This window comes from Nanorana parkeri, unplaced genomic scaffold (genome assembly GCF_000935625.1).
Source record: "Nanorana parkeri isolate BGI_ZX_2015 unplaced genomic scaffold, ASM93562v1 scaffold159, whole genome shotgun sequence".
Taxonomy (NCBI): domain Eukaryota; kingdom Metazoa; phylum Chordata; class Amphibia; order Anura; family Dicroglossidae; genus Nanorana; species Nanorana parkeri.
In genome coordinates, this window is record NW_017306427.1 from 1428205 (window position 1) to 1454611 (window position 26407).

At 43.8% G+C, this 26407-nt stretch overlaps 1 protein-coding gene across 1 annotated transcript in view; it reads left to right on the plus strand.

Annotated features, from left to right (window-relative positions):
• The window catches only part of LOC108785392 (contactin-associated protein-like 5), a 283646-nt gene that overhangs the window by 118291 nt on the left and 138948 nt on the right, over positions 1 to 26407 (plus strand). Inside the window, exons 6-8 of the mRNA XM_018554450.1 lie at positions 6286 to 6489; positions 10851 to 11035; positions 17939 to 18079. Coding sequence (XP_018409952.1) covers positions 6286 to 6489; positions 10851 to 11035; positions 17939 to 18079 — 530 coding nt within the window. The remainder of the gene's footprint in view (positions 1 to 6285; positions 6490 to 10850; positions 11036 to 17938; positions 18080 to 26407) is intronic.

A 26407-nucleotide genomic window follows, 5' to 3' on the forward strand; every position in this document is an offset into this window, starting at 1 on the left:
ATGAGATGGGGAGAGAGAGAGAGAGAGAGAGAGAGAGAGAGAGAGAGAGAGAGGTGTAAAAAGAAAATATATAACATTTAAAAAATAAATAATAAAAAAAGAATAATTATAATTATTAATAATTATATAATAATAATGTTATATTAGAGAGAGAGAGAGAGTTAGTTTTTTTGTATGTTTAACACTGTTTTTAAAATATACTCTCCCCATTTTGTTAAACAAGTGGAGAAAAAAAAAATCCATTAGGCATTCAGTCTTCTGTCCCAGAAGGTGTCCTCACTCCCCTATATCTTAACATAGGAGCTTCTAGCCCCAGCATGACTGATTCTATAGAAATTCTGTGTATCTCTAACTAATCCATAGGGATCTCCCAGAATTCCCCACGCTGTCATAGTTAATGGGCTCATTCATTCAGCGGGAAGTGTTGCGGTTACATTGTTCAGACATTCGTGAGCAGCTTTGATTAGTACCCTTGCTCCCCAGGTTCTTTATTCTGAGCCAATGCATTCAGCTGCATGTTGCGTTGTGTTTGAAGTGGGAATCTTCTCATGCTATTGCCTGTTTGCAATAGCAAGCCGACGCATGTACACAATGGTCCCTCGGTGTCTTCGCTTTTCCTTAATGATGAAATAAATTGTGACTGTTCGTGTAGATTAAAAGTGATTCCCGGAATATAAAAGTAAAATGTGTCCGCAGAAGCAAAGAAAATCTTTCCATCACACATTACCGCACATATAGACAGTGTCAGGGAGAAGATTATGCGTCACTGGGAGGGTATCGTTATCATTTTCTATCTATAGTTGTAACCAATGCGGCTTCTCTTCTTTCACCTCAATGTTCAGTCGCTCGGGCTAATGTCAACTGGATTCTTAAAATTTACGCTGAAAACTCGTTTCCATCCGCCGTGACCTTCCTCCCAATGACAGGTTTTATATTCGATATTTATGTTCAGTTGTAGCGTCCGCTTACCTGCAATCAAAAATGACGCCATTCCCTTGAAATGTTTACTTGTTGTAATGGGCATTTTTTATCCAACCTGCCCTCTGGGCATTTCATATTGTTACTGAGTTACTTTTTGCCCCGGCCCAAGCCACTTGGTTTGAAGACAAATGACTTTATTCAAATATCTTTTTGCTTAGAGGGAGACTATGGCACACTATCAGTAAGTACATGGGTTTGATTTGTTTTGGTAACATTTACCTGAAGGTCATTTTTTTGACGAGCCTTTCACATTGTTTACTTGCTCGGTACCGTATTTGAATGACGGCATGCAAGAAAGTAATTTACCTCTTACTCCATTTTGTTATACTGAATCTGTATTCTTGAGGCTTTTACTGCTTAAAAGCTACAGTCTAGTTGTATCTTATAATTTGTTCTTATCAAGATAAGCTGTGTATGGCTGCATTCATGTAAGGATGATTTCAGGCCGCCTGAAAGGCCAAACACTATCCCATTTTTATGTTACCAAAGATGCATGTTTTTACAACATTTGTACGGAGGCACTGACATTTGTTAGGCACTACATCAGCAGTCTTTTTGTGATGCTCCTACTGCTACCCAATGCAAGAGGGACACACAAAAGAATCACCACTCCTCCACGGCTCAGGAGAGGAATGAGCCGGGTGGTTGCCGCTGGGAGCACGTCCTCGCTCCAATATGACCTTTTCTTCTGTTTGTATGGGTTCATTTCCAATCTTACTGGTAACCCATTCTGTCTAAGAAATAGAGGAGTGCAATCACCAGTGGAAGGATTACATTGTACTCGGTGGTGGTGGTGGTGGTGTGAGCAGCGGAAGGTCTGCAGGCTCTACATCTACCCCGTCTCTTAGCATCCTAGCAACAAAGTCCAAATCCCATTCGCACTGCCACGGTCTCAAAACCACAAGGTATATGTGGTGCCCAGGTGACCACACGGATGGCGCCGTGCAAAACTCTAATAGTAAATACACTAATAGTAATTAATCGGCACTGTGTGTGCCGGTGAATTACTTTTTACTCTTATCATCCTAGGACGCTTTGGCCATTGATGTCACTGGTTGCCAGAAACTTTGGCAGGACACCGACCAGAGCGTCCAAGGTTGTTAATAGCTGGGCGTGGACATGTATGGCCCTTACACATCTCCCTGCCTAGCTCTTTGGTACCTAGGCTGCTCTGGCCAGAAAGGGGGCAGCAGGCACACTGCAAACATTGTGCAGCAGAGCTGCCATGCTGTTGTGCTTGCCGCCCCCTCCACGTGGCCCAAAGTGATGCTGCCTGAGGCAATAGCGTCAAGTAGCCTCATAATAGAGACGGCCCCGATTGTACTCTATGGATTCTTAGATCTCAGGGTTACCAAGAGGTCAAAATCGCATCTGCAGTATAGGGGGGCCTCCCTCATTAGAAAAAACCTCAGCAATATTCTTTTTTTCTTCTGGTGGCATACAGACAAGAACAGACAAAAACTCCTCCTGATGAACCCAAAGGGCTATAAAATAATTAAAAATACTGTTTTTTAATTAGACTCTATAAAACCAACAATTTGTATAAAAGACAACCTTTCACCCAAAAAGAGGTTATCAATGGCTATGAGCCCTTTTTCAGCTGAAACCTGTTTGGAGGAACTTTGTTGTTTGTGATGCCAGACACCATACTCATAATTTGGTGTAAGCGGTATTACAATTGATTGGTTTTATAGTTTTTAAATGACAAATGGCATTTGGTAAATGGCTTCGTTTTTTTAAAGTAATTTCCCTGTGGGTATATTTAGTGAAGTTATTGTCTGGACACCACCAGCATAGAAAAATATATCGCCAGGGTAATTTATAACGAGGACGGTTCTCCTATACTGCCGACGTGCTTTTGACCTCCTGGCTACTCTGAGCTCTAAGAATCTGGTGAGAACAATACAATCTCTCTAGTGTTGGATGCACTCCTCATTTTGGCGCAATGGGTTACCACTACCAGTAAGTTCGGAAAAACACAGCCGCTAAGGAAATGTATATGTTAGGCACCACCAGATGTCAATCTTGGATAAGAAATAACTCAACATTGAATTCAATCAACAATTATATGGCTGAATGACATTATTTAGCTGAACATAGAAAGATAACATTCTTGATATGCACAACGTTGTTGGGTGCTTAGTGGGTTGTCTAAGTACTAATCCATTCCATATGGGAAGATTTTTAGATAAGAGATTTGCATTGTATTTTATTTTTTATTGTGGCAGCTCAGTACATATGTTTGTTCTACAGTATATATGCTCTACACGTGTGTATTATTAATACATCTTTTTGTTATACATACATAAAGAAGTACATTCACTCATACTGCTTAAAGCAGAACTAAGGAGTGTTTGTATGTATGTATGTAAGTAAATATATATATTATACACTCTTTAGTTCTATATACAGTATAATATAGAATATATATATATGTATATATATTTTTTTAATATATTTAAATATATAATTTAGCTAAATATATAATTTAGCTATTTCTATATCTTTTCTAAATCTGTTCATCTGTTCATCAGTGTTAGTGATAGAGGTGCTGAGGACTATTCTACAATAGCACAGAACAAACCTGCAGTTTTGCAGGATAAATAAGCTATGGCATTTTTTTATTTTTTTTTGTCCTCTTTTCTGGTTCCTTTCAAGGGCCCCTATGCTATTACATGACACAGTAGTGCATGAATGCACACAGGCAGTCGTTGTAAAGAGGCTACAGGGGATATGCAGCACATGCAAACAGAAACCAGAAATAGAGAAAACAGTGCAAGAAATGTACAAATATAAATTGATAAAACAAAGTTTGAAATTAAAAAAAAAAGAGAGACATGGGGGAATAAGTAAAGTTTGCTTCTTTCCCCCCAACCCCACCTTGGCTGTTTAAAAAAAAAAGTTGAGTTTGCCAGAGACTTAAAAGAAGCTTTGCAAAGGCAAGGACTTCAGTTTGGAGTGCAAAGAATGACATAGACATAAACAACGTCCATATGGTGGAGTCAATTGAGGGAGCCGACCAAGTCTGCTCATTTTTTCCAAACCTGTAACTTATGAGAGGCCGACATATGTTACCATGTACGCACCTGTTGTGCCAAGCCTTTAAGGGGCCCTTTAAGGCGGTTTACCCAGATGGACCTTTGCAGAACTTGTGCAGTTACAGAATCATCATCATTCTCTTTCACCGAGAAAATCTGTTGCAACTCTAGAGCTACAGGAACAAAAACAACAACAATCAATGGCGACTTCTTTGTGACAGCAGTGACAATTATGTTTTTTAAAAAAAACAAAACACTCAATCAGTTCAGCCATCGTACCTGTATACCTGTATACCCTCTACGGACCAGAGCAATTTTTGTAGATCCTCCAATCATCTCTGAATTGGTGCTGACACTGTCCTTCCTTCTGGAGGGGGGCTACTTGTGTTCCCCATGGTCCCTGTGTGTGTTGTGAATAGTCACCGCTCCAAGCTCACTCTCGTGATGGACTACAATCTCACATTTAATTTACTAATGTGTATTGAGCTTGTAGTCCATCCCGGGAGCGAGCTTGGTGCGGTGATTACTTTACAACACACACAGGGACCATGGGGAACAAAAGTAGTCACCCTCCAGAAGGAAGGACAGTGTCAGCACCAATTCAGAGATGATTGGAGGATCTACAGCCGAGTCATACACTAATAAGATACATTGGTGTTCATAGTTGAGGTACCTGAATGTATTTTTAAGATTTAATTCCTGAGTTTAGTGTCACTTTAATTCACAAAGGACGAATAGGCATACAGTTTTTCTGTACAAATAGCTATGCAAATGTTTCATAGATAGACCCGTAGTTGTTCTAAAACTAACAAAAGTTTGTCTAGAAAATGTTGTTATTTTGTTATTTTTTTGTCTTTGTTTACTGTTGAAACTTTCATTTTTGCAACAATATTGACAAATAAAATCCCTCTTTGTCCCCCCAAAAAACAATATATAAATGTCACTTAGGTGTAAGTTAAGACAACGTTATTGCTAAAACAATAGCTGCAATGTAAAAATTACTCTGGTCCATAAGATCTTTGCAAGTGTAGAACCTGAAGTAGTTAATGATAGGTCCTCTTTAACCAAAGTGCTTCTTATTACAGTAAACTCTCAGTTATCCGGTATTCAACGAACCAGGAAAAAAAAATGCCCTGTGTAGTCACTGTTCCGCGGCATGTATTATCCTGGAAATGATTGTGGGTCTATTTGTCTTAATTTGCTTTTGATTACTGCATTTCAATATTAATATGAAGTCAATACAGAGTTTATGTTATGGTATAGTATAGGGGTATAGCATGGGGTATAGTATGGGGTATAGTTTAGGGTATATCATGGGGTATAGCATGGGGTATAGTATGGTTTGTAGAATGTGGTGTAGTATAGTATGGGGTATAGTATAGGGTATAGTAAGGGGTATAGTATGGGTTATAGTATGGGGTGTAGTATGGGGTATAGTATGGGGTGTAGTATGGGGTGTAGTATGGGGTATAGTATGGGGTGTAGTGTGGGGTATAGTGTGGAGTATAGTATGAGGTATAGGATGGGGTATAGTATGGGGTATAGTAAGGGGTATAGTATGGGTTATAGTATGGGGTGTAGTATGGGGTATAGTATGGGGTATAGTATGGGGTATAGTATGGGGTATAGTATGGGTTATAGTATGGGGTATAGTATGGGGTATAGTATGGGGTATAGTATGGGGTATAGTATGCGGTGTAGTATGGGGTGTAGTATGGGGGTATGGCATTAGTTAGACCTATTTTTAATAGTAATTCTCAAGCAACCAGAAACTACATTTATCTGGAATCTGCCAATCCCTGTGGATGCCAGATAATGGGGAGTTTACTGTACTTCACAAATGTTGCCAAGTTATGCCCAAAACTACAAACTTGGAAACCTTTTTGCTGAAGTAAGCTGTAATACTTTGTGATGGGCTGCAAGTGTCTTATTGGGCAGCCACTATTTTGTTGAACTTGTATGGCAGTTTAAACTCCCTGAGGTTTAATAGTATGATTTATTTAGAAATGTGAAGCCATCTCCTCTGCCATTACTGTACTGTGCCCTGGGCAAACATAACCAGCAAGGGCAAATAATGTAATTCCAATGAGTCATACTTTAAAGGAATCACCAGGGGGATTCAATTCAGGGGAAGTAGACAATGTCAGCCCAATATTGTCTGTAATGATGCTACTTGTGTTGACGCCAATAGCAAGCAATATTATCATTGACCTTCCTTGTTTGCTTACACGAGTGCCTGTCAATTACCTCTTTGTCTCCTCTCTAGAATCTGATGTGGCGGACTTTGATGGCAGAAGCTCGCTCCTCTACAGGTTCAATCAGAAACTGATGACCACATATAAAGATGTCATCTCCCTGAAGTTCAAGAGCATGCAGAGTGATGGAGTATTATTTCACGGAGAAGGACAACGCGGGGATTATATAACGCTGGAGCTACAGAAAGGGAGATTGTCTCTCTCCATTAACCTGGGTATGCACTTTTTCCCAATTAATTTGTTTGCTAAAATTACTATTCCAGTTTTTTTTATGATCATCATCAGTACAGATAATTTAAAAGGAGACATTTAGACATCAAAAAAGGGAAAAAAGAGAAAATCTAATATTGGGCTATGTAGAAATCATTAGATATAGCCAGCTCAGGTTTTGTGCAAATTTCGACCTTCCTTTTGAAAATTGGACCTATCATCCCTACCGTTCAGTATAAATCTTGGGGTGTAGGATTAGGTGAGGAAGGATTGGGAGGCCGGATAAGACGATGTAGGATTAGCAGGTAGGATTAGGTGAGGAAGGATTGGGAGATAGGATTAGGTGAGATAGGATTGGGAGGTAGGATTAGGTGAGGTAGGATTGGAAGGTAGGATAAGGCGATGTAGGATTGGGAGGTAGGATTAGGTGAAATAGGATTGGGAGGTAAGATTAGGTGAGGAAGAATTGGGAGATAGGATTAGGTGAGGTAGGATTGGGAGGTAGGGTAAGGTGAGGTAGGATTAGGCGAGGTAGGATTAGGAGGTAGGATATGATGAGGTAGGATATGATGAGGTAGGATTAGGAGGTATGTTTAGGCGAGGTAGGATATGGTGAGGTAAGATTAGGAGGTAGGATATGGTGAGGTAGGACATGGTGATGTAGGATTGGGAGGTAGGATTAGGTGACGTAGGATTGAGAGGTATGATAAGGCAAGGTAGGATATAGTGAGGTAGGATATGGTGAGGTAGGACAAGGTGAGGTAGGATTGGGAGCTAGGATTAGGTGACGTAGGATTGAGAGGTATGATAAGGCAAGGTAGGATTAGGAGGTAGGATTAGATGACGTAGGATTGAGAGGTATGATAAGGCAAGATAGGATTAGGAGGTAGGATATGGTGAGGTAGGATTGCGAGGTAGAAATAGGCGAGGTAGGATTTGGAGATCACGGATTCCCTTCAGCACATGCGAAGAAACAAGAAACAGAGTGCCGCCTCCATGTGTAGAATAATTTATTAATGGATACAAAAACATTTAAAATATACTCACAAGTGTATGTAGAAGATCGCTTTCTGACACATAATTAAATTGTCAGATTTTCAAGAAGGAATTGACACTTGTGGCAAACACGGCAATCATCAGTGTCTCTCCTGACTTCTCTCACCACTATATGCCTTGGTTGGTTAAGGTCATAGTTCTCTTTTAACCGCTGCCTGTGCTCAGAATGAGATTTAGGAATGCTATGCCTGTTAGGCATTGGGGAGGAGGTAAGGGAGGACAAATAGGGGATTGGAGTTAAGTGGGAGATAAGATCAAGAAAATGGGAGTCTTGAAGAAACAGGGCAAGGAAGGGATATTAGGCAGGTAAAAGGAAAGGGTGGCCAAGGTGGGTGAAAGGTAGAAATTGCTGAGCAGTGGGGGGGCCCTACTGCATCTTGACCATCACCTCGCCAATCACCAACTAGAAAGCTCTGACATGTGTAAGCAAAGCCCTGCAGCTCTTTCAAGAAGGCCGTCTCCTCAAGAAGGCACAGTATGTCATGGTATGTTAATAAAAGGGAACAAATAGGCTTCAAAGAGACCTGGTGACTTGTCCTCTGTCCTCTGCTTGCCTTTTTTGGCCACACCTTTCACAGTATGGGTCCCCTTTAAAATTGCTGATATGTATGTGTCCCAAGCCTCTGCCTCTTTTTTCCACATTCCATCTGAAAATGGAGAACCTTTACAAAGGTTTACTTTACCTCCTTCTCTGCTCTCCATTTCGAAATAATGTGAAACTTGAAATGAGTCATTTTTTTATTTTTATCATGGAGGATCTTTAGATAGTTTGGTGTACTAAAAAGCAAATCATCACGTCTTTAATGTTTTCTACCTTGCTTTAAATGATGGAAATGAAAGGAAGCTTACCTCCATAGCATGACAGCGGTACCTTTAACTTTCTGTTCCCCTTCTGTCTCGCAGTTTGGTAAACCTATGTGTGGGGGAAAACTGCAGCAACGACAACTTAAAAGTCATTTTCAACTTATGCAGCACATTACCGCTGCCGTCCCATTTTCCAATATCAGCCACACATTGTTATTTCTTTTCTGTTTTTTCCTATCTTGTTTTCTTCTTTTATTAAAGTATACATCAGCTGAGCTTTATGAATCAGAGCTAGAATCTATCAGCAAACAAAACAAAAAGGGAAAATGCATCCACAGCTGCCACAAACAACTACGTTTTCTCTTTCTTGTGATTAAATTGATTCTCAAGGATAGAAAAGCGAGAAGGGATCTGACCAATTCAAAAACTGAAGAGGGGCACAATTCTAGAGTAATGTTGTCAGACTGATTCATCTAATTTTGTCATCTAATTTTTAAACTTTAAAGAGGACCTGTGGGGCGTGGCTTGGCGACTCATGTGAGCGGACGCGGCTGAGAGAGCTCCGGCACGAGATCCTGATAATATCCTCTACATCTTCACTAATACAGCCTGATAGACACCTACGTACCTTCCTTGTATACACCGGACCCCTCGGGACTCACGGGTACCGCTCGGTCATTCTCCGATTTTTCGGGATACCCGTGTTGGCTTCCCAAGAAGATCTTTAGAGGATTAAATTCGCTCTTTAGGGAACTCATTTGGAAGAATAGACCCCAAAGAGGACCTGTACTGTGGAAGCTGAGGGCAAAAGACTAGTCACCAGTATTGCCTGTGGTCTCCCTGTTGCTGATGTTTCCCCATTACTAACTCACCATGCCTTGTTTTGCACTGTGTCTCTGTGTGGAGGTGTCCTTCTTGGTGGAGGCAGGGGTTTGATTTCTCATGTCAGATTTGTCCCCTGATAACAGGTTGGTTAATAATAATAATAAAACAACAGGAGAGGTGTAGGAAGTATAAATAAAACAAAAGCAGGGAGATCCTAGCACAGCATCTCATCAGGTACAGCTTCCTCTCCAGTAAGGAGAACAGTGAGCTCCAAGTCTCCTGAAACGAGAGCTCGGGGGCAGCAGTTACTTAGATGATCTGACACTGCAAATATACAGCTATGAGGCTCTAGGCCAACCTTTTTCAACCAGGGAGCAGCAGTACTCTGGGATGCCTTCTGGCTGTGTTGCGGGTGCCTTCAAATTCTCAAATTGCCATACATTCCAGTGATGCAGATGAGCTGGCCACCGGTATGACACTAATTCAGGGAGGGCAGCATCCAAAACCTCCCCAAGCATTGTAATAAGAGACAGAAGTCCAGCTCCATCTAGACCAGTGGTTCTCAACCTGTGTAACATCAGGACCCACATTTGTCCTTGATCATTAAGTCGCGACCCAAGTCGAACTTCTGTGGAACGCACGGCAGTGTGGGCTGCTGTGCTGTGATGGAGCTCAATCCATATGTGCATTGCTTGTACAGCTCCCTTGCGTGCCCTGTAGAGGTGCTGGGAGCCAGAATGTGACATCACTCCGGTCCAGGCACCTCTACAGGACATTCAAGGGAGCTATAAGCATTACACGCATGGATGGAGCTCACTCGCGTCCATACCCTTAGCCCACCCCACCTCAAGTCAACACTCGGAGCCGGGCAGCATATTTTGAATGGCTGCTCAGTGTAAGAATGGACAGTGCTGGGCTAGGTGGGGGCAGAGGAACCTCTCACGTAGAAAAGTGGAAGGCATGCGACGACCCACAGAACATGGGGTCGCGACCCACTTTTGGGTCCCGACCCACCAGTTGAGAACCAAGGATCTAGACTATCTCCAGGTCCTCACACTCTGTTGTGACGATTATAAAGGTACAACTCTGAGATTAAGGGGGGCTTCTGATGTGAAGGGGGGACTCTGATGAGAAAGGTACAATGCAGCACAAAGTCACTCAGACTCCAATAAGTCAATGTTCTTTATTGACAAAAGATATGTCACACTGTATAGCGACGTTTCCAAACCATATAGGTCCCTTCTTCAGGAAACAAAGGCACTTTGTTTGCATTAAGAAGGGACCTATACGGTTCAGAAACGTCGCTATACAGTGTGACATATCTTTTGTCAATAAAGAACATTGACAGAAATCCTTATTGGAGTGCGAGTGACTTTCTGCTACAATGTACTGATCTGCAGAGGCATCTGCTGTCATCTCATCACAACTCATTATTATTAAAGAGTCTGCCCATCAATTTCAAAGTTGGCACAGGAGGCCGGAATATCTGGTGCCATAAACTTGACCTTCACTGGAAAAAGGTTTAAATTTGCACATACATTCGGCCGACTATCAGGATCTTCTGATAATTTCTTCATGCCATTTTCAAACCAAGATGGTCGGCCAGATGGTTCTACTCTGCCTTTCCTAGATGTGCGAGCAACTACCTATATTACATCTCATGCCCGCTGTTTCCTTCCAGGTGATGCCAAGCTGCGTTTCGGGAATACTCACACCCTGGTGACCTTGGGAAGCCTCTTGGATGATCAGCACTGGCATTCTGTTTTGATTGACCGATTCAACAAACAGGTCAACTTCACGGTGGACAAATACACCCAACACTTCCGCACCAAGGGCGAGTCCGATGACTTAGACATCGATTATGAGGTGCGTTTTGCCGTGTTATCTCAGAATATTGCTATTGGACCTGAGCTACAACATATGATCTGGGGTAAAATGGAAATTTTCTAGGAAATATAATGAGCGCAGAGAACCTTTGATCATTTGAAGGTTGTGTCCTTTTGGTGAGCGCCTTTCCATATGGAAACTTGAATATTAGAAATTGCAACACATATAACAATCTGTCTCTTGATTAATAAAGTCTGTGTCTAAAAGTGAAACCAACTCCGATTTATGTTGACACAACAATTTTCAACTCCCTTCCAGTATGATATTCCAACCAATGTGTATGCTGCACTCAATGCGACTCGTGGTTTCTCCACCCATATGGAAACGCGCTCACCAAAAGGGAACAACCTTTAAATGATAAAAGGTCCTCTGCTCTCATTTCTCCAAATATCTTGAAACTGCCTTGTGTTCATAGACATCGCTTCCAGTATCATACAGGATGTGACCTGTTGTGCTATGCAGTAAAGCCCAATATGACGCCTTGTCTATGGATAACGCCCCCAGTATTACACAGCACATGACCCATATAATGTCTTTATGATTTTTATTGGTAACACTGTGAACTTTGCACCAGCTGTGTCTCTGCACTTCGCTGTTTTAAAGGAGAACTATGAGGTGAGTGCTTTTCACTCACCTCATAGTTCTAGCCGACCTGTGACAATGAGACTGTCACAGGTCGGCTCAGTAGATCGGGAGGTGAGCGAACACATACCGGCGTTCACTCACCTCTCGATCCTGTCACGGCTCTCTGCCGTGACAGGGGAGGGGCTGGATTCCCCCCTCCCCCCTCCGATCCGCCCCCGCTGACTGGCGGAACGGACGGGGGAGGGGGCGGGTACAGCTGGCTCTGCCTCTACATAGGCAGAGCCAGCTGTCAGTCACGCAGCTGTGCGGATCCCGGCACAATTGTCGGGATCCGCTTCAGCTGCGGCGTCTCAGTATATAGTGAGCTGTAGCTCGCGGTATACTGAGCCTAGGGTGACGGGAGGACGCTAGTTTGTGTCCTCCCGTTACCCTAAGGAGAACTATGCGGAAAATACTTAACCCCATAGTTCTGCTTTAATTGTTAATGTTGACATTCTCTTTTGGCAGCGCTGGTTACACATTGGGGGGTCATTTATCAAAACTGGAGCAGACAGAATGTGGAGCAGTTGTGCATGACAACCAATCAGCTTCTCTATTCAGTTGGTTCAAGTTAAGAGTTGAAAATGAAAGAGAGAAGCTGATTGGTTGCTGTGCACAACTGCTCCCGATTTTTTTCTGCTCCAGTTTTGATGAATTCCCCTTATGTCATTTAATATTTATTTTAAATGTTTGTTCACAACTTCTGTAGAGCGGTCATAAGATTTAATATTTTGATGGTGCAGATAATGTTTTCATACATTGTATTGGAAAACTTCCTTTTGTTACTGCACTACTGTACAGCAGACATGGTTGATATGCCCTGTGCAGGTAGCATGCTGGAGATCTAGGGGTTGATTTACTAAAGGCAAATAGCGCAGTGGCCTATTGGGTAGTACTTCTGCTTTGCAGCACTGGGTTTCCGGGTTTGAATCTACATTCCAGTAAGTTAAATGGCTCCTGTCTAGACTGGCCCTAATATGTTTGTGCAATAGGGATCTTAGATTGTAAGCTCCGCGGGGGGCAGGGGAAAATGTAAACGTGCTGCATAGACTATTAGTGCTATATATAAATACCTGTAATAAAAAAAAGTCAGTTCACTTTTCAAGGAAGTTGGTACTTTGCAGGGGAGGTTGCAAAGAACACCCAATGAGAAACCTGGTAAACAAAAAATATATATATATATATATATACTGTTGGGCCGCCTCGTGACTCCACGAGATGGTGAAAGTTGATGCGAGGAATCTGACACGGCACACGGCACTGTTGCCCTTCTGTTGTCTTGTACCAGTCTTGCCCCTCCCCCGTTCTGCCCTAACATTGACTAGTCGCTGACGGCCACAATCCGCACGTTCAGACCCAGATTTTCGGCTGACAGTCCGGTCTTTAAACACTTTAACAATGAGCCCCTCTGGAACATTTAACCAATTCTGCTGTTTTGCTGATACTCGCTCCATGGCTCCGAGCGCCAACAATCATCCCACGTTCAATGGATGTTAAATCGCGTTGTTTCCCCGTATCTTCAGAAACAAATCACTTCTACTGTCGTGGTAAACAACCTGCTTCCCTATTTATAATGGTCTAGCCCTCCAGCAACTTCAGCGCCAAATTATAGCTAATTTGCCTACAAACGTCAGGTGGTCATAATAAACTGGCCACTCAGTGTATATGCTACAGTCAAATATTGTCCTCATACAAGAGTCGTGTATTCTTCCTTGGTGAGATTTGTGTATTTCTTCCAGATCTGTGCAGTAATCCAGTGTGAGACTTGGAGCTTCCTGTAATAAAGACCGCTCACTGATGCTCTCTCTCCTTGTGCAGGATGACTGGTCTTGTCTTCGACCTCCTGTAATAAAGACCGCCCAGTGCTGCTCTCTCTCCTTGTGCAGGGTGACTGGTCTTGTCTCTGCTCCCTCCTGCAATAAAGACCGCTCACTGCTGCTCTCTCTCTTTTTGTGCAGAGTGACTGGTATTGTCTCCGCCCCCTCCTGTAATAAAGACTGGTCACTGCTGCTCACTCTTCTTGTGCAGGGTGACTGGTCTTGTCTCCGCCTCCTCATGTAATAAAGACCGCTCACTGCTGCTCTCTCTTTTTGTGCAGGGTGAGTTGTCTTGTCTCCGCCCCCTTCCTGTAATAAAGTCCGCTCACTGCTGCTCTCTCTTTTTGTGCAGGGTGAGTTGTCTTGTCTCCGCCCCCTTCCTGTAATAAAGTCCGCTCACTGCTGCTCTCTCTCCTGGTGCAAGGGGACTGGTCCTGTCACCTCCCCCTCAAGTAGTGGTTGGTGCCTGCTGGGCCCCTCCCACAGCTCTTCTTTTTGCGCAGGCTATATACAGCACAGTGATGATGTCACTGCTATTTTTTACAATGTAATATTTGGGTTTTCAAATGCATTTGGTGCACACAAAGTGGATCTATATACTTTTGTGAAACTATTTTGTGATACTATTGAGAAACCTATTTACATGAAAGTTTTTTTTAGCCTGGTGGTTATGTCTCCAAAACCAAAAATCAAAGTCAAGTGATGGGTTTAATTTCAGCTCTTGATGTATCTTCGACATGGACATGAACTCTGGCCTGTACAAGTCTCACAGCATGATTTTATACCCTGGGTAATATTGGGAAGCAGTGCAGTCCGGCGTCATTAGTATTTTGTTTGCAGCGATAAATTTCTAATTAAGTCCCACGCCATCCCCGGCCCGCTAAACATTACGGCTGCAGTTTAATTTGTGTCTCGGGGGCCTTTTGACGGACGATAAAATAGAAGAAAAATATCTGCTGTTATTGCTATTTATTAGGCAATTAGAATTATGACATAACGACCAAAATTGTGCAGCAAATTCGGAGCTCAGAAATTAGTTTAATTAGTACATGTGGCCGGTTTGGAAATATGGGGCCGGCGTTGGACTTGACAAAGGCTTATCTATCATGGCACTCTAAATACGAACATTTGGGAATTGATATATACGAATATTACCAGCTAAGTGCTCTACAGCATCAAGTCATCTAATTGTACAAAATGGACACTCATTTTCAAAAGTGAACTCCAGGCAGACGGAAATACCGGGTTTCCCCGAAAATAAGACACTGTCCTATATTTTTTTGGGCTCAAAAAACCCACTAGGTCTTATATTTGGGATATTTTTTTTTTTTAATGTACAACAATCCACACTTATTCATGTAGAAAAGTCTACATGTATTCATGTACACAAATATGGCTATCAGGGCAATCGGGGGTGCCGTACCTTTCCAAGAGCAATTTGCTAACCAATCGCTGGCCAGAATGAGCGAAGCGCACTTTTACTATCGATTCCTCACAGGCGGAGTGCATTTGGTATCACTCCGCCTGTGACCGGAGCCGGCGCTATAGAGGAGGCATGCGGCTCTGCTCCCTCCGCTGCCACCTTGCTTCCTCTAGCTCTGGCTTCGTTGGCAGCGCTGATTCTCTCCCGCGGCTCTTCAAGTCCCCCCTTATGCCACCACCAGCCCTGGGAGTGGTCACAACTAGGTCTTATTTTCGGGGTAGGTCATATATTTTAGCAATTCCCAAAAATAGTACTAGGTCTTATTTTCGGGGAAACAGGGTATACAGATAGAATGCATACACTATATTGCCAAAAGTATTGGGACGCCTTTACATGCACATGAACTTTAATGGCATCCCAGTCTTAGTCCGTAGGGTTCAGTAGTGGGTTGGCTCCGCCCTTTGCCGCTATAACAGCTTCAACTCTTCTGGGAAGGCGTCCACAAGGTTTAGGAGTGTGTCTATGGGAATGTTGGACCATTTGTGAGGTCAGGTACTGATGTTGGACGAGAAGGCCGGGCTCACAGTCTCCACTCTAATTCATCCCAAAGGTGTCACCCCTCCAATGGTCGCATCCACCCGGGTGACACCATTGGAGGGGTGACACCAAAATGACTGACAGTCATTTTGGTGTCACCCCCTCTAAAAAGTCGGGCACTCGGTCACGGACCAAGAGCCCGACAGTGTCAGGAGAGAGGAGGGGACCCGACGGCATACCTCATCCCGCCGGGTGAGCGTCCCCTCCTCTCTCTGCCGACGTCCACCACCAAGATGGCCACCGGCAGGCGTCAATAAGACGACCGCGCATGCGCGATGACGTCACAGCGGGGTGTCATCCGGTCTCTGCTCCGGGTGTCACTCAGCCTCGGCACGCCCCTGCCTATAACGCATTTAGCCGTTTTAAACACAAAGGTTAATTGAGCTATGGCATTTGGCGCTCTCTCATTTGACCTACCTGCATGCAGATTTCACCCCCATGTTATATAAAGGTGGCGAGTAGGAGGAGTTCAGTAGTCCTGCCCTAGGGTGACAACCCTGCTCCTAGGGTGATTTTCACTCACCTCGTAGTTCTCCTTTAAGCATCCTTCCAAAACAAAATATTTTCTCGCCCTTTTTTTTTTTTCTAGCAATAAAAAGAAAAACTTGATTGACTTTAACTAATAAATCTGCCTAACATTTGGCGGAGGAGCGGCGTCACACTGTAATGCCGGCTAGCATTTCACAATTCTCCGCGCAATAAAGAACATAAGATGTTGGAAAGTTTATAGCGCATTAAACTAATAACACAGCCACCAACCATCCAGCCAGCCAACCCATCCCGGCTGTATTTGTGGTTTCGACTTTTATCAGCGGCGTAAAAAAGGGCATAAAATCAGTGAGTTTTATTTTGCATCGACCTTTGCGCATTTCGGTGGCGCGTGAATGAATGCCGATTTATTTATTTTTGTTATATTTTCAACCTGCGGGCAATTATAGCCAGAGGAAGAGGAATTGGTAATTGTGTGATGGAAATGCATTAGCGGTGCTATGTGAATATCCACTCAAATGTAAAAAAAACCACAAAAAATAAGCAATAACAAAGTAATTCTCTATAGATTCACCAATAAATTGTTACATTTAAAGCTGATTTCTGGGTGCAAAAACCTTCATTTAAAGATATCCTTTAAAAAGGTTGATGAGGCTAGTGGATATTTAAGGGGTTATTCACAGCCGAGTGAATAACCGAGCCCCAGTTTGGCTATTCACTACTTAGCTGTACATTAGCTGAAAGCAGCCGTACATCGGCTGCCTTTGGCTGAGACAAAGTGCAAAAGGTCTTCGACTCAGCTAATCCAACATCTGGATCGGCTGAGCCAAGGCTCCAGCAGCTCGCTCTCTGCCGTTCGCCCCTATTCACATAAGGGCCTGACGGCATTCGGCTCGGCTATTCTGCAATAGCAATTCAAAACAAAAAGAGTTTTTAAAAAAAGTTGATTTTTTTTTCAAATGTAAATAAACGTTCAAAAAAATTGGGTGGAGCTAGCAGTGACAGCTAGCTCCGCATAAACTGTTTCTTATTGGTCGGGACCTGCTAGAGTCTTCTAGCAGGTCCCGGCAGATTAATAACAACTGGGCGGAGCCGGACGTGATGTCACGGCCGTCTCCATCCAGTTTTTATTGTTTAATGAGAGTTCAGGGTCCCCAGGTCATTTGGGGTCTCTGATCTCTCATTACAACTGGGTGGAGCCAGCAGTGAGATCAAATCTGGCTCCGTCCAGCTGTCATATGCCTTCGGCTTGGCTGAGCCGCTTGGCCGCCTTTGGGTGCTGTACGGGTTTTAGTGAATAGCATGTACAGCAGCCCTTCGGTTCGACTGAACCGAAGGGTTCCGGTGGCCGAAGACAGCCCAAGGATCAGCCGAAGCTACGGATGGATCCTTCGGCTCCTTTGTAAATAGACTCCTTAGTGATAGCCATGGCTGTAGTCAGCCTGGTTGGAATTATAGTGGCATTCATCTGGTTAATTCCAGGTGTCTGGCATTGCCTGTATCAGTAGATGGATGTCACTAGCACACCAAAAATATTGCAATCCAAAGTGCTTGTTTTTTTCAAAACGTCATCAGAACCAGCACTTTTGGGGCCGCGCAGGGTCCCCTTTATCAGGCTCAGCAATGACTCAGGCTCTCATGCATTTTCCTAATGCAGCAGAGGTTCTAACCCTCCCCCACTTTATTCTGACAACAAAAAAAAGAGCTTTGGCCAGAATTTTACCTTAAATTGAATTCAGAAGAATGATTTATTTTCACATCCAGCCTATCTAATTCATTTTAAACAAATGGTTTTGGCTCCGTCACACGGTTATTTTTCTGTAGAGGTAAATCTTCCCCATAATCTGATTTACGATCTAGTCTCCCTTATTTTTTTTTTGTGCCGTTAAGTAAAAGGAATGAGCCAAGTTTTGATGTTTTTCTTTTCCAAAGTTCAGCTTTGGAGGAATTCCAGTCCCTGGGAAGCCCGGCACGTTTCTGAAGAGGAATTTCCACGGCTGCATGGAGAACCTGTACTACAACGGAGTGAATGTTATTGATCTGGCCAAGAGACGCAAACCTCAGATCTACATTGTGGTAAGAGATGTTTTGCTGTTTTGCTGTTATTATAATTACTCTCCACTTCCTGAAAGTCTTTTATCTACTTAGGTCATCGCAGCATTGACCTGAAAGTAATTCTTGATGTGATTCCATTGGACAATTTCTCCTGCTATGCTTAAAGCAGAACTAAAGTATCTTTATTTTTTTTGAATGCTAACACATTAAAAACGAAAGCTAGTAGCTTTCCCAATAGTTTGAGCCGGGATGTGACACTGCAGCTGTCACATGCGCAGGGCCGGATTTCCCACAAGGCCTGGCCTCGGGGCAGCAGGGAGTAGAGGGGCAGCAGAGGTGTGGAATTCCTATCTCCTGATGCTTGGGAGATGCAGTTCCAGGCGCCGGGTGGGTAGTTGTTTTCTAGATGTAGCCCTGCTTTGGCCAAGCAGAGCTAAATGTACAGCTGTTTTGTACAAGTGATCTCGGCAATGTCGCTGAGATCACTTGTATGCAGCCTGCAGGTCTGCCATTCTCCATGGGTGGGCTGGTGGGTGGGGGGGCGCATTGAGGAACCTGGCCTTGGGGCAGCAGAGAGAGTAAATCCGGCCCTGCACATGCCGGCTCTATAGCTTAAGAACTAAGCGATCACAAACCGCTGATAGCTCATCTCACTGCTTCCCCCTGCAGAGAGTGGTGATTGTCAGTCACTACTCCCTGGAGAGAGTCCTCCCTTCCCTCTCTCTGTTCCTGGCTTATTGGAGGGACAGGCAGGGGAGGGGGCGGGCACAGCTGGTTCTGGCTCTAGAGAGGCAGAGCCAGCTGTCAATCAGGCAGTGGGTGGATCCCAACAGTATTGCTGGGATCTTTCCCCGCTACAGCCCGGCTCTGCACTGTCAGCATATAGATGGCAGTAGCCCCCCACATGTCTGTTGCTCCATTGGAGCCCTGGTCTTTACCAAGGTATTTGGCCTCCTCCCAGACCAATCTCCAGGCAGGAACGCTGCCACAGGAGGAGGAGCAAGATGTCATCAACCCCCTTTCAGATCTGACACCATCCAACATATGCAGGATTTGATCCTCGGCTCCAGCGGATGAATGGAGTAGTGGGGGGAACATGCCAAAAGTAATGATGAGTGGGTGGTGGTAGAGGAGGTGGGGTATTTTCAAGAGGCTCTATCACTTTTCCCTGAGTGGGGACCTTTGTAGAGTGACTCTGTCATCACCCCAAACATTTGGAAAAAGCAAATCCCTGCACAGAAGACACAGTATAGTCACCTCTATGATGGTCTGTGTCTTCTACCTTCCCTCCATTCCAGCGCTAAAGCCTCCATAAGACTCTTCTGGGAGTGCTGGATGCCTCTGTCCTCACCACATGCCATGGTTCCATCTTCATTCCCTATACCACTGCTGTGTGCTGTAATGATGTAGGAGTCAGATGATGGAACCATGACATTGAAGGGGACACAGGCATTTCTGTAAGTATCGAATGCTAAAGATCCTGAGGGAAGCTGCAGAGCAGGGATGGAGCAAAAATAGGAGACAGGGATACTGAAGAGGCAAGTGTGCTGTGTTTTCTATTTCCAAGGAGCTGCTTTTGATAAGTGATTGCAATCAATTGTGATTGCAATAAAGGCTGTAAATGCATTCTGGATGTTTACATTGGAGGGCTGGCAGGCGGCCAGGATTCTGCAGCAGTAGAAAATAAAGGGGCAATAAAGGGTGACTTCTGTTGAGAGCTTTAAAGATGCATTTCTCCATAATGCCTACAGCTGTAGATGTTGCTGACGTCTTGTTTTAAAGTCTATTTACTACTTGTTCAGAATATGTAAATACTATAGTGTGCATGATCTGGGCACAGGCTCACTTTAAAGAACCTAAAGCCCGCACGAACAGCTCCGTGCTGCGTGCACGGCCGTACCAAGCAGCTCCTGGGAAGGACAGGTGTTGCGTGTGATTAGTACGCAGCCCCTGTCCTTCTCTATGGGACTACGCGGCCATACGACCCCCTAAGCTCACCTCAAGTGCAGGTCCGTAGGGGTGCGTGTTTCCTGGATTGGACGCAGACTGGATCCATCCTGTCAGCGTACAAGTACGCTCACCCGCACGGACGTGCAGGGCGGGTGAGCGTTGGGGTGTGTACGGCCACATGTTCCCATAGAGAAGGTTGTGGCTGCGTACTAATCACGCGCATCGCCTGTCCTTCCCGGGAGCTGCTCAGTACGGCTGTGCACGCAGCACGAAGCTGTACGCGCGGGCCGATTTTAGTGTGAATGAGGGCAAAGGGCTCAAATATACTCACCTGATCATTAGTCCTGCTTGAGAGGTCCCCTCAGCCCCTTCTCCCCTGGGCTTTGGCAGTATAAGAACCCATGACATCATCGTGTCTAATACAGTCGAGGGACATTCTACCACCAAAGCAGAGTGGGAGAGCGGCGAGTACTGACTACCGCAGGACCAAGGATCAGGTGAGTATATTTTATTTATTTTAGCTCCAAGACCATTTTAGCTCCTAGACAAACACCCATTGAACCCTTGCAGTGCAGGGGTAGCCCCACCGCAAGGGTTAACTTTTACAATTACTGGAGTGTAAATAGAAGTCTTGCGTGGGTTGCTGGACTTTGCACAGTAGGTCATTACACCGCCTTACAGAATGATCTTGTTTATCTCGCCTTTTAATTATACCGAAATGTTTCGCCTCTTACGTTATGCTCTCATTTGTGTTAAATCTTAATTAAAAATGAATGTCCTTGTGCTCATAATGGCGTTATGCATTATCAGTTGCTGAAACACTATAAACCTTGAGAGTGTAGACTGCAGGCTCGGGGCCGCTACGAGTGATTCAATGACTGCAATCAATCAGCATCTTGTGGTGTCATTACATATAACAACATTGAATGTATGCATTATTATCCTCATCCAGAATAATCCTAAAGTGTAATTCGTGACAAGGAAACATTCTGTGCAAAATGATAACCTCAAATATCAGTGATAGCGCACATGCAACAGCTCATAGCCTCCGCACGGCTAAGTACGGCTGCTGAAAATAACTAAAGATGACAAAAATATCATTTGACGGCACGCCACACCCTCACTGGATAGAGGACAGCTCCAGAATTGGCTATTCTTGACTTCTCAAGGGACCCGACCAAGTCCCCCATTAACAAGTGACACCAATAGAGCAGCACCATTCCAACAGATGGGTCCCTACTTTGTAACCATCTCACCTTTTCCACAGAACCCCTAAGGCCCCCTAACCATGACAAACCATGTAGATCCCAATCCATTGGCAACACTAAACAAAATGAGGGTGGTAGGGACAACCGTCCTTTCTTCTTGACCTTCCAGAAACAATTCCCAGCAGCTCCTACCCCTGCAGCAGTTCTCTGACCCTTAACCTCCAGGCCAAACCTCCTGCTGTGTTCAGCTCTAATCTTCAACTCATTTCTGATGAGTATTCTTCACCCCAGTCATGTAGCTCCTACGCTTATTTTCTCCAGGTTCGTCTCGGAGGTTTTTTTAACCCTGAAAAAGTAGAGACTTTCCACATTGCAAAGTGAATGTTCACCGAGTTTAGTAAACAAGGTGAATCTCTGTTTAATTTTTTCTACCAAACAATTTTTTTTTTAGGTATTCTTAGCCTTTATTACAAACATTAAAGTCTTTTCATTGCAACCATGTACCCCTTTTTTTTAGGTGGTTTCAGTTCAGTCAAGTGATGCATGGGGTCCTCTTTCCTCCCTTTCTTCAGTGGTAAGGTGGTGGTGGTGGTGGTGGTGTTCCTGAATGCTGCAAAAACCAGCAGCCTTTGGTGACAGGACAACATTCCCTGCAGCCTTTTATACACTGCCTGGCCAAACAAAAAACAAGTCACCCCCTGGATTTAGCTAAGCAAATAGGTCAGATCCTTCCATTGGATAAGAGGTCTAGGTTTAGCAACGTTATGTCCCCCAAAAAATGAGTTCAGCTGCCTACCTGAGCATACTGAATGACCAGGTTTGTCCATCAATGGATGTTTTTCTTCCCTGATGGCACATTGGGTATATTCCAAGATGACAATGCCAGGAGTCATCGGGCTCAGACTGTGTAAGAGTGGTTCAGGGAGCATGAGACATCATTGTCACACATGGATTGGCCACCACAGAGTCAAGATCTCAACCCCATTGAGAATCTTTGGGATGTGCTAGAGAAGACTTTACTAGACTTGTGCGCCGTCCAAAAATATGTTTCGTTTCGTTCCGTTTCGTAATATCCATTATTTAGTATTTCGTAATTCGTATCCGAAACTCAATTCGGATTCGTACGAAATACGTATTTTTGTTAGTTTCGGCACATTTTTGTAACTTTACGAACATTCGTTATGATGAAGTTAAAAAGCTAAAATACCTTTGTTAATATTGGAGTCGATGTGGTAGTTGTTTTTTTATCCGAAATACGAATTCCGTTAACGGATTCCGTATCCGAATTTCGTATTTCGTATAAAAAAAAAAAACTACCATCAACTCCAATATAAATGTACTTTGCTTTCTAACTTCAATATAACGAATGTTCGTAACGGAACGAAAATACGTCAACGGAATTTCGTATTTCCTGCCTGTGTATTGTAATGCAACTCTCAGCAGCAGCGGATCCGTATTTCGGATTTAAAAAAAATCTTGTCATGTTGTTCAACCTCATTTACAGGGGTAATATTAGTTCCTGTTTCAAAGAAAATTCAAAGAAATTCGAATCCGAAATTCGTTAACGGAATTTCGTATTTCGGATATAATTCGGAAATAAATGTGGCATTCCATAAGCTTATCCAAATGATGCCACGGTGAATGTCTGCCGTAATCAAAGCTAAAGGCGGTCCAATGAGATATTTAAATGTGCGACTTTGTTTGTTTCTTTGGCCAGGGAGTGTATACAGTATATATATTTACAATAGTCACAATAGAACACAGTGTAGGATCGTATCTTCAAATTATCCAGATGTGTCAATGTACAGTCTTCCCACCTAATGGAGATGGTGAGGTCTTTGCTGCTTCTGATTTTTTCATTTGTCACTTTCACTTACAGCATCACGGTTAAAATACGAAAGATGACGCCTGTGCGTTTTGTGCAGCAAGGGCAGAGAGGGAGAGCTCTAAGAAGCGCTCACTCTGCACCAAGATTAAAGGGAAAATGAGGAAGAGAAGCAAATATTCAAACACTTTTCATTTGGTGCTTTCAGTGGTGGATAGAAATGTGAATTTTGTAAATAATTCAGAGGTACAGAACAAGGCAATGCCATAAACAATTGTCCCCCGTCATATCTATTCATTCTTCAAGGTAGAACTCAGCATTTGCATCTCGGGTCTTGCAGGTTAAGTCTTTATAGGCCTAGCAGATGAAAAAGACGGTGTGTGTGTGTGATTTACGTATAAAATTCCAAGTGACTCTGACATGAAGGGCAAAAGCTGAAGGTCACATCAGAAACGTCACCGGATCTGAAGCGGCGCTGCCATCTAATCACCCATGAAAAAAGTCTACGGCGTTATTTACACTGAATAGTAAAATGTTGGCGTATGGCATTTAAATGTCTGTTTTATTTTACAAATGCTAAAGGAGAATTATGAGGCGAGTGATTTTCACTCATAGTTCTAGGCGACCTGTGACAATGAGACTGTCACAGGTCGGCTCAATAGATCGGGAAGTGAGCGGACACATACCGGCGCTCGCTCACTTCTCGATCTATCCCTGCAGAGAGCTGTGGCTGTCACTCACGGCTCCCTGCAGGGATTCCCCCCTCCCCTGTCCGATCCTCCAGCGCTGACTGTAGGAACAGATGGGGGAGGGTCGGTACAGCCTAACTCTGTCTCCAGATAGGCAGAGCCAGCTGTCACTCACACAGCTGGGTGGATCCAGACAGTATTGTCGGGATCCGCCCTGGCTGCGGCGTCTCAGTATACCGTGAGATGTAGCTTGCGGTATACTGAGCTTTGGGTGATGGGAGGACGCTAGTTTATGTCCTCCCGTTACCCTTAGGAAAACTATGGGGAAAATCACTGACTCCATAGTTCTCCTTTAAGCAATTGCATATTTCACACGTACAATAGATCAATCATCACATCCGTACCGCCTTGTTATACCCTTTCCTGTCCAGGCCATTTTTCAGTGTGAGTGTTGTGATAATTTGACTGACAATTACTTCGTCATGACCGGAAGTTCCGGTACCGGTGGTAAATATCGGAGCATTTGGGCAAGTATGAGTACTCCCCCAAATGCACGGTATCGACACTGATACTAGTATCGGTATTGGTTCATCCCTAGTTGATAGCATTTTAAATCTAGGACAGGATTCTGGTATGGATTTTTAAGGGGGACGCCATACCTTTTTTTTTTTCTGGGAGGTCCCCTCAGAATCCACAAGAGATCCCTATTCTGCCATGCAGCCTTGGAGGTCAAGCAAACATACCAGGCAACATGCCCTGCAGAAGAAGAAGAAACAATCTGGCATCGTTATTATCCTTATCCTAGATAGGGATCTGGTATTGATATTTAAGGGAAACCCCACATAAAAACACACACAAAAAAAAGTATAGGGCCCCCCTACATAATCGATAACAGACTGCACTAGATAGTGGTCTGGTATGGATTTTGTAGGGGGACAAAAAAAGTTGTACCCCCCTTCCCATAATCCTTACCAAGCCCTTATCCAATCATACACCCTACAGATGGCCAGGAAAGGGAAGGACAGTCTGTGTACTCTTTTAAACCATACAAGGCTACCTTTCTTTAACATGGGAGGGTCCTTGCCAAGGGAGGCCCCCTGACAAGGCAACTTGAGCCCAGGTTGATTGACCAAGGGAGGCCCCTGGCAAGGCACCTTGAGCCCAGGTTGATTGGTAAAAGAGCCACATCCTGGGTCTAGTGGATGTTGGGGTCTGCTGGGGGGACTAAAATATGTTAATGCATTTTAATAAAACCTCACAAATCCCTCAGTGTATACATTGGCGTCCAGTAATTGCACATTCGAAAAGTTGGCGTTACATTATTTTTCTCCATTATTGACAACAACAGCAATTTAAAAAAATTTAAAAGATTGAATCTTTGATTATTGATTGTGTTACTCAGTTTTCTTTGCGAGCAGTGAATTCCCATCCTCATATTTGCCCCAGGTAATATTTCATATCCTAAGCACTTTTGTTCAGCGAAAATTGGTTACACATTCTCTTAACCTTTAACTGTGATTATTGAATTGTGAATTTGCAAATTAGGAAATCCTGACTGGGAACTGTGAATTGTGATTAAATCCCATTCAATCATTCTTCTTTAATGTGCTAATGTGCAATCTCCGGTTATCCACAGCTGCCATCAAGTCAGTAGACTGACTCCAGAGGGGGCGGCATACAAAGCTGAGATTGTCTAAGGCCAAATGTTTCCTTGGTTTGTTTAGGTGTGCTGCAGTAAATTTTGAAAAAGTGTACACGGTGGGCACAATCTACCTCCCTTGGGTTTTGGTTCTCAATTCCAGGGGGAGGAATCATAATGCTACTGCTACACTAGACCGCACCCACGCACTGCTTCAAATCAGCTTGCCCGCTAATTTTATGTTCTGGCAACACCAACTGCTCAGATGTTGAGCCGATAACCTGGCTCCCACCTGTTGTAGGGTCTTGCTGTTTCTCAGATTATAACCTCCAAAAAAAAAGCCCATTTGGCTGCGGCGGGATAACATTAAAGTAGATGTAAACCCAATTATTAAAATTGCATATAAGCTTCAAAAGTCATTTTGTATATGTATTAATCAGCTTTCATTAAAATAATACCCAGTCAATCTGCCACAGAAGGTCCTTGTTTTGGTTCATAGATACAGATCTGCCTATAGATAAGTAATGCTTTGTCCTTGTCTTCCAATTGGGCCCCTTGCCACTCTATCAAATGCTTACCCAATTGAGACTGCAGGCTGCCATATGCATGCACAGGGGTATGGTCCACTGTTGTCACCATCAGGAAGCCCACCCTGATAAATGCCATGCAGCCAACACAGGAGTTTATGTAGAGAGGGAGAGATGCAACAACGGGTGAGAAAAGAAATGACAACTGTTTATGATACCCAGTATTTTTGTAAACTAATTGTCATTAAGTGTTTTTCCCCATAGTTCTCTTAAGGGTCACGGGAGGACATATACTAGCGTCCTCCCGTGACCCAAATCTCAGTATATAGGGAGCTACAGCTCGCAGTATACTGAGACCGCAGCAGCTGGGACGGATCCCGACATTACTGTCGAGATCCACCCAGCTGTGTGAGTGACAGCTGGCTCTGCTTATCTAGAGGCAGTGCCAGCTGTGCCCGCCCCCTCCCCAGTCCATTCCTCCAGTCAGCGCTGGATGATCGGAGAGGGG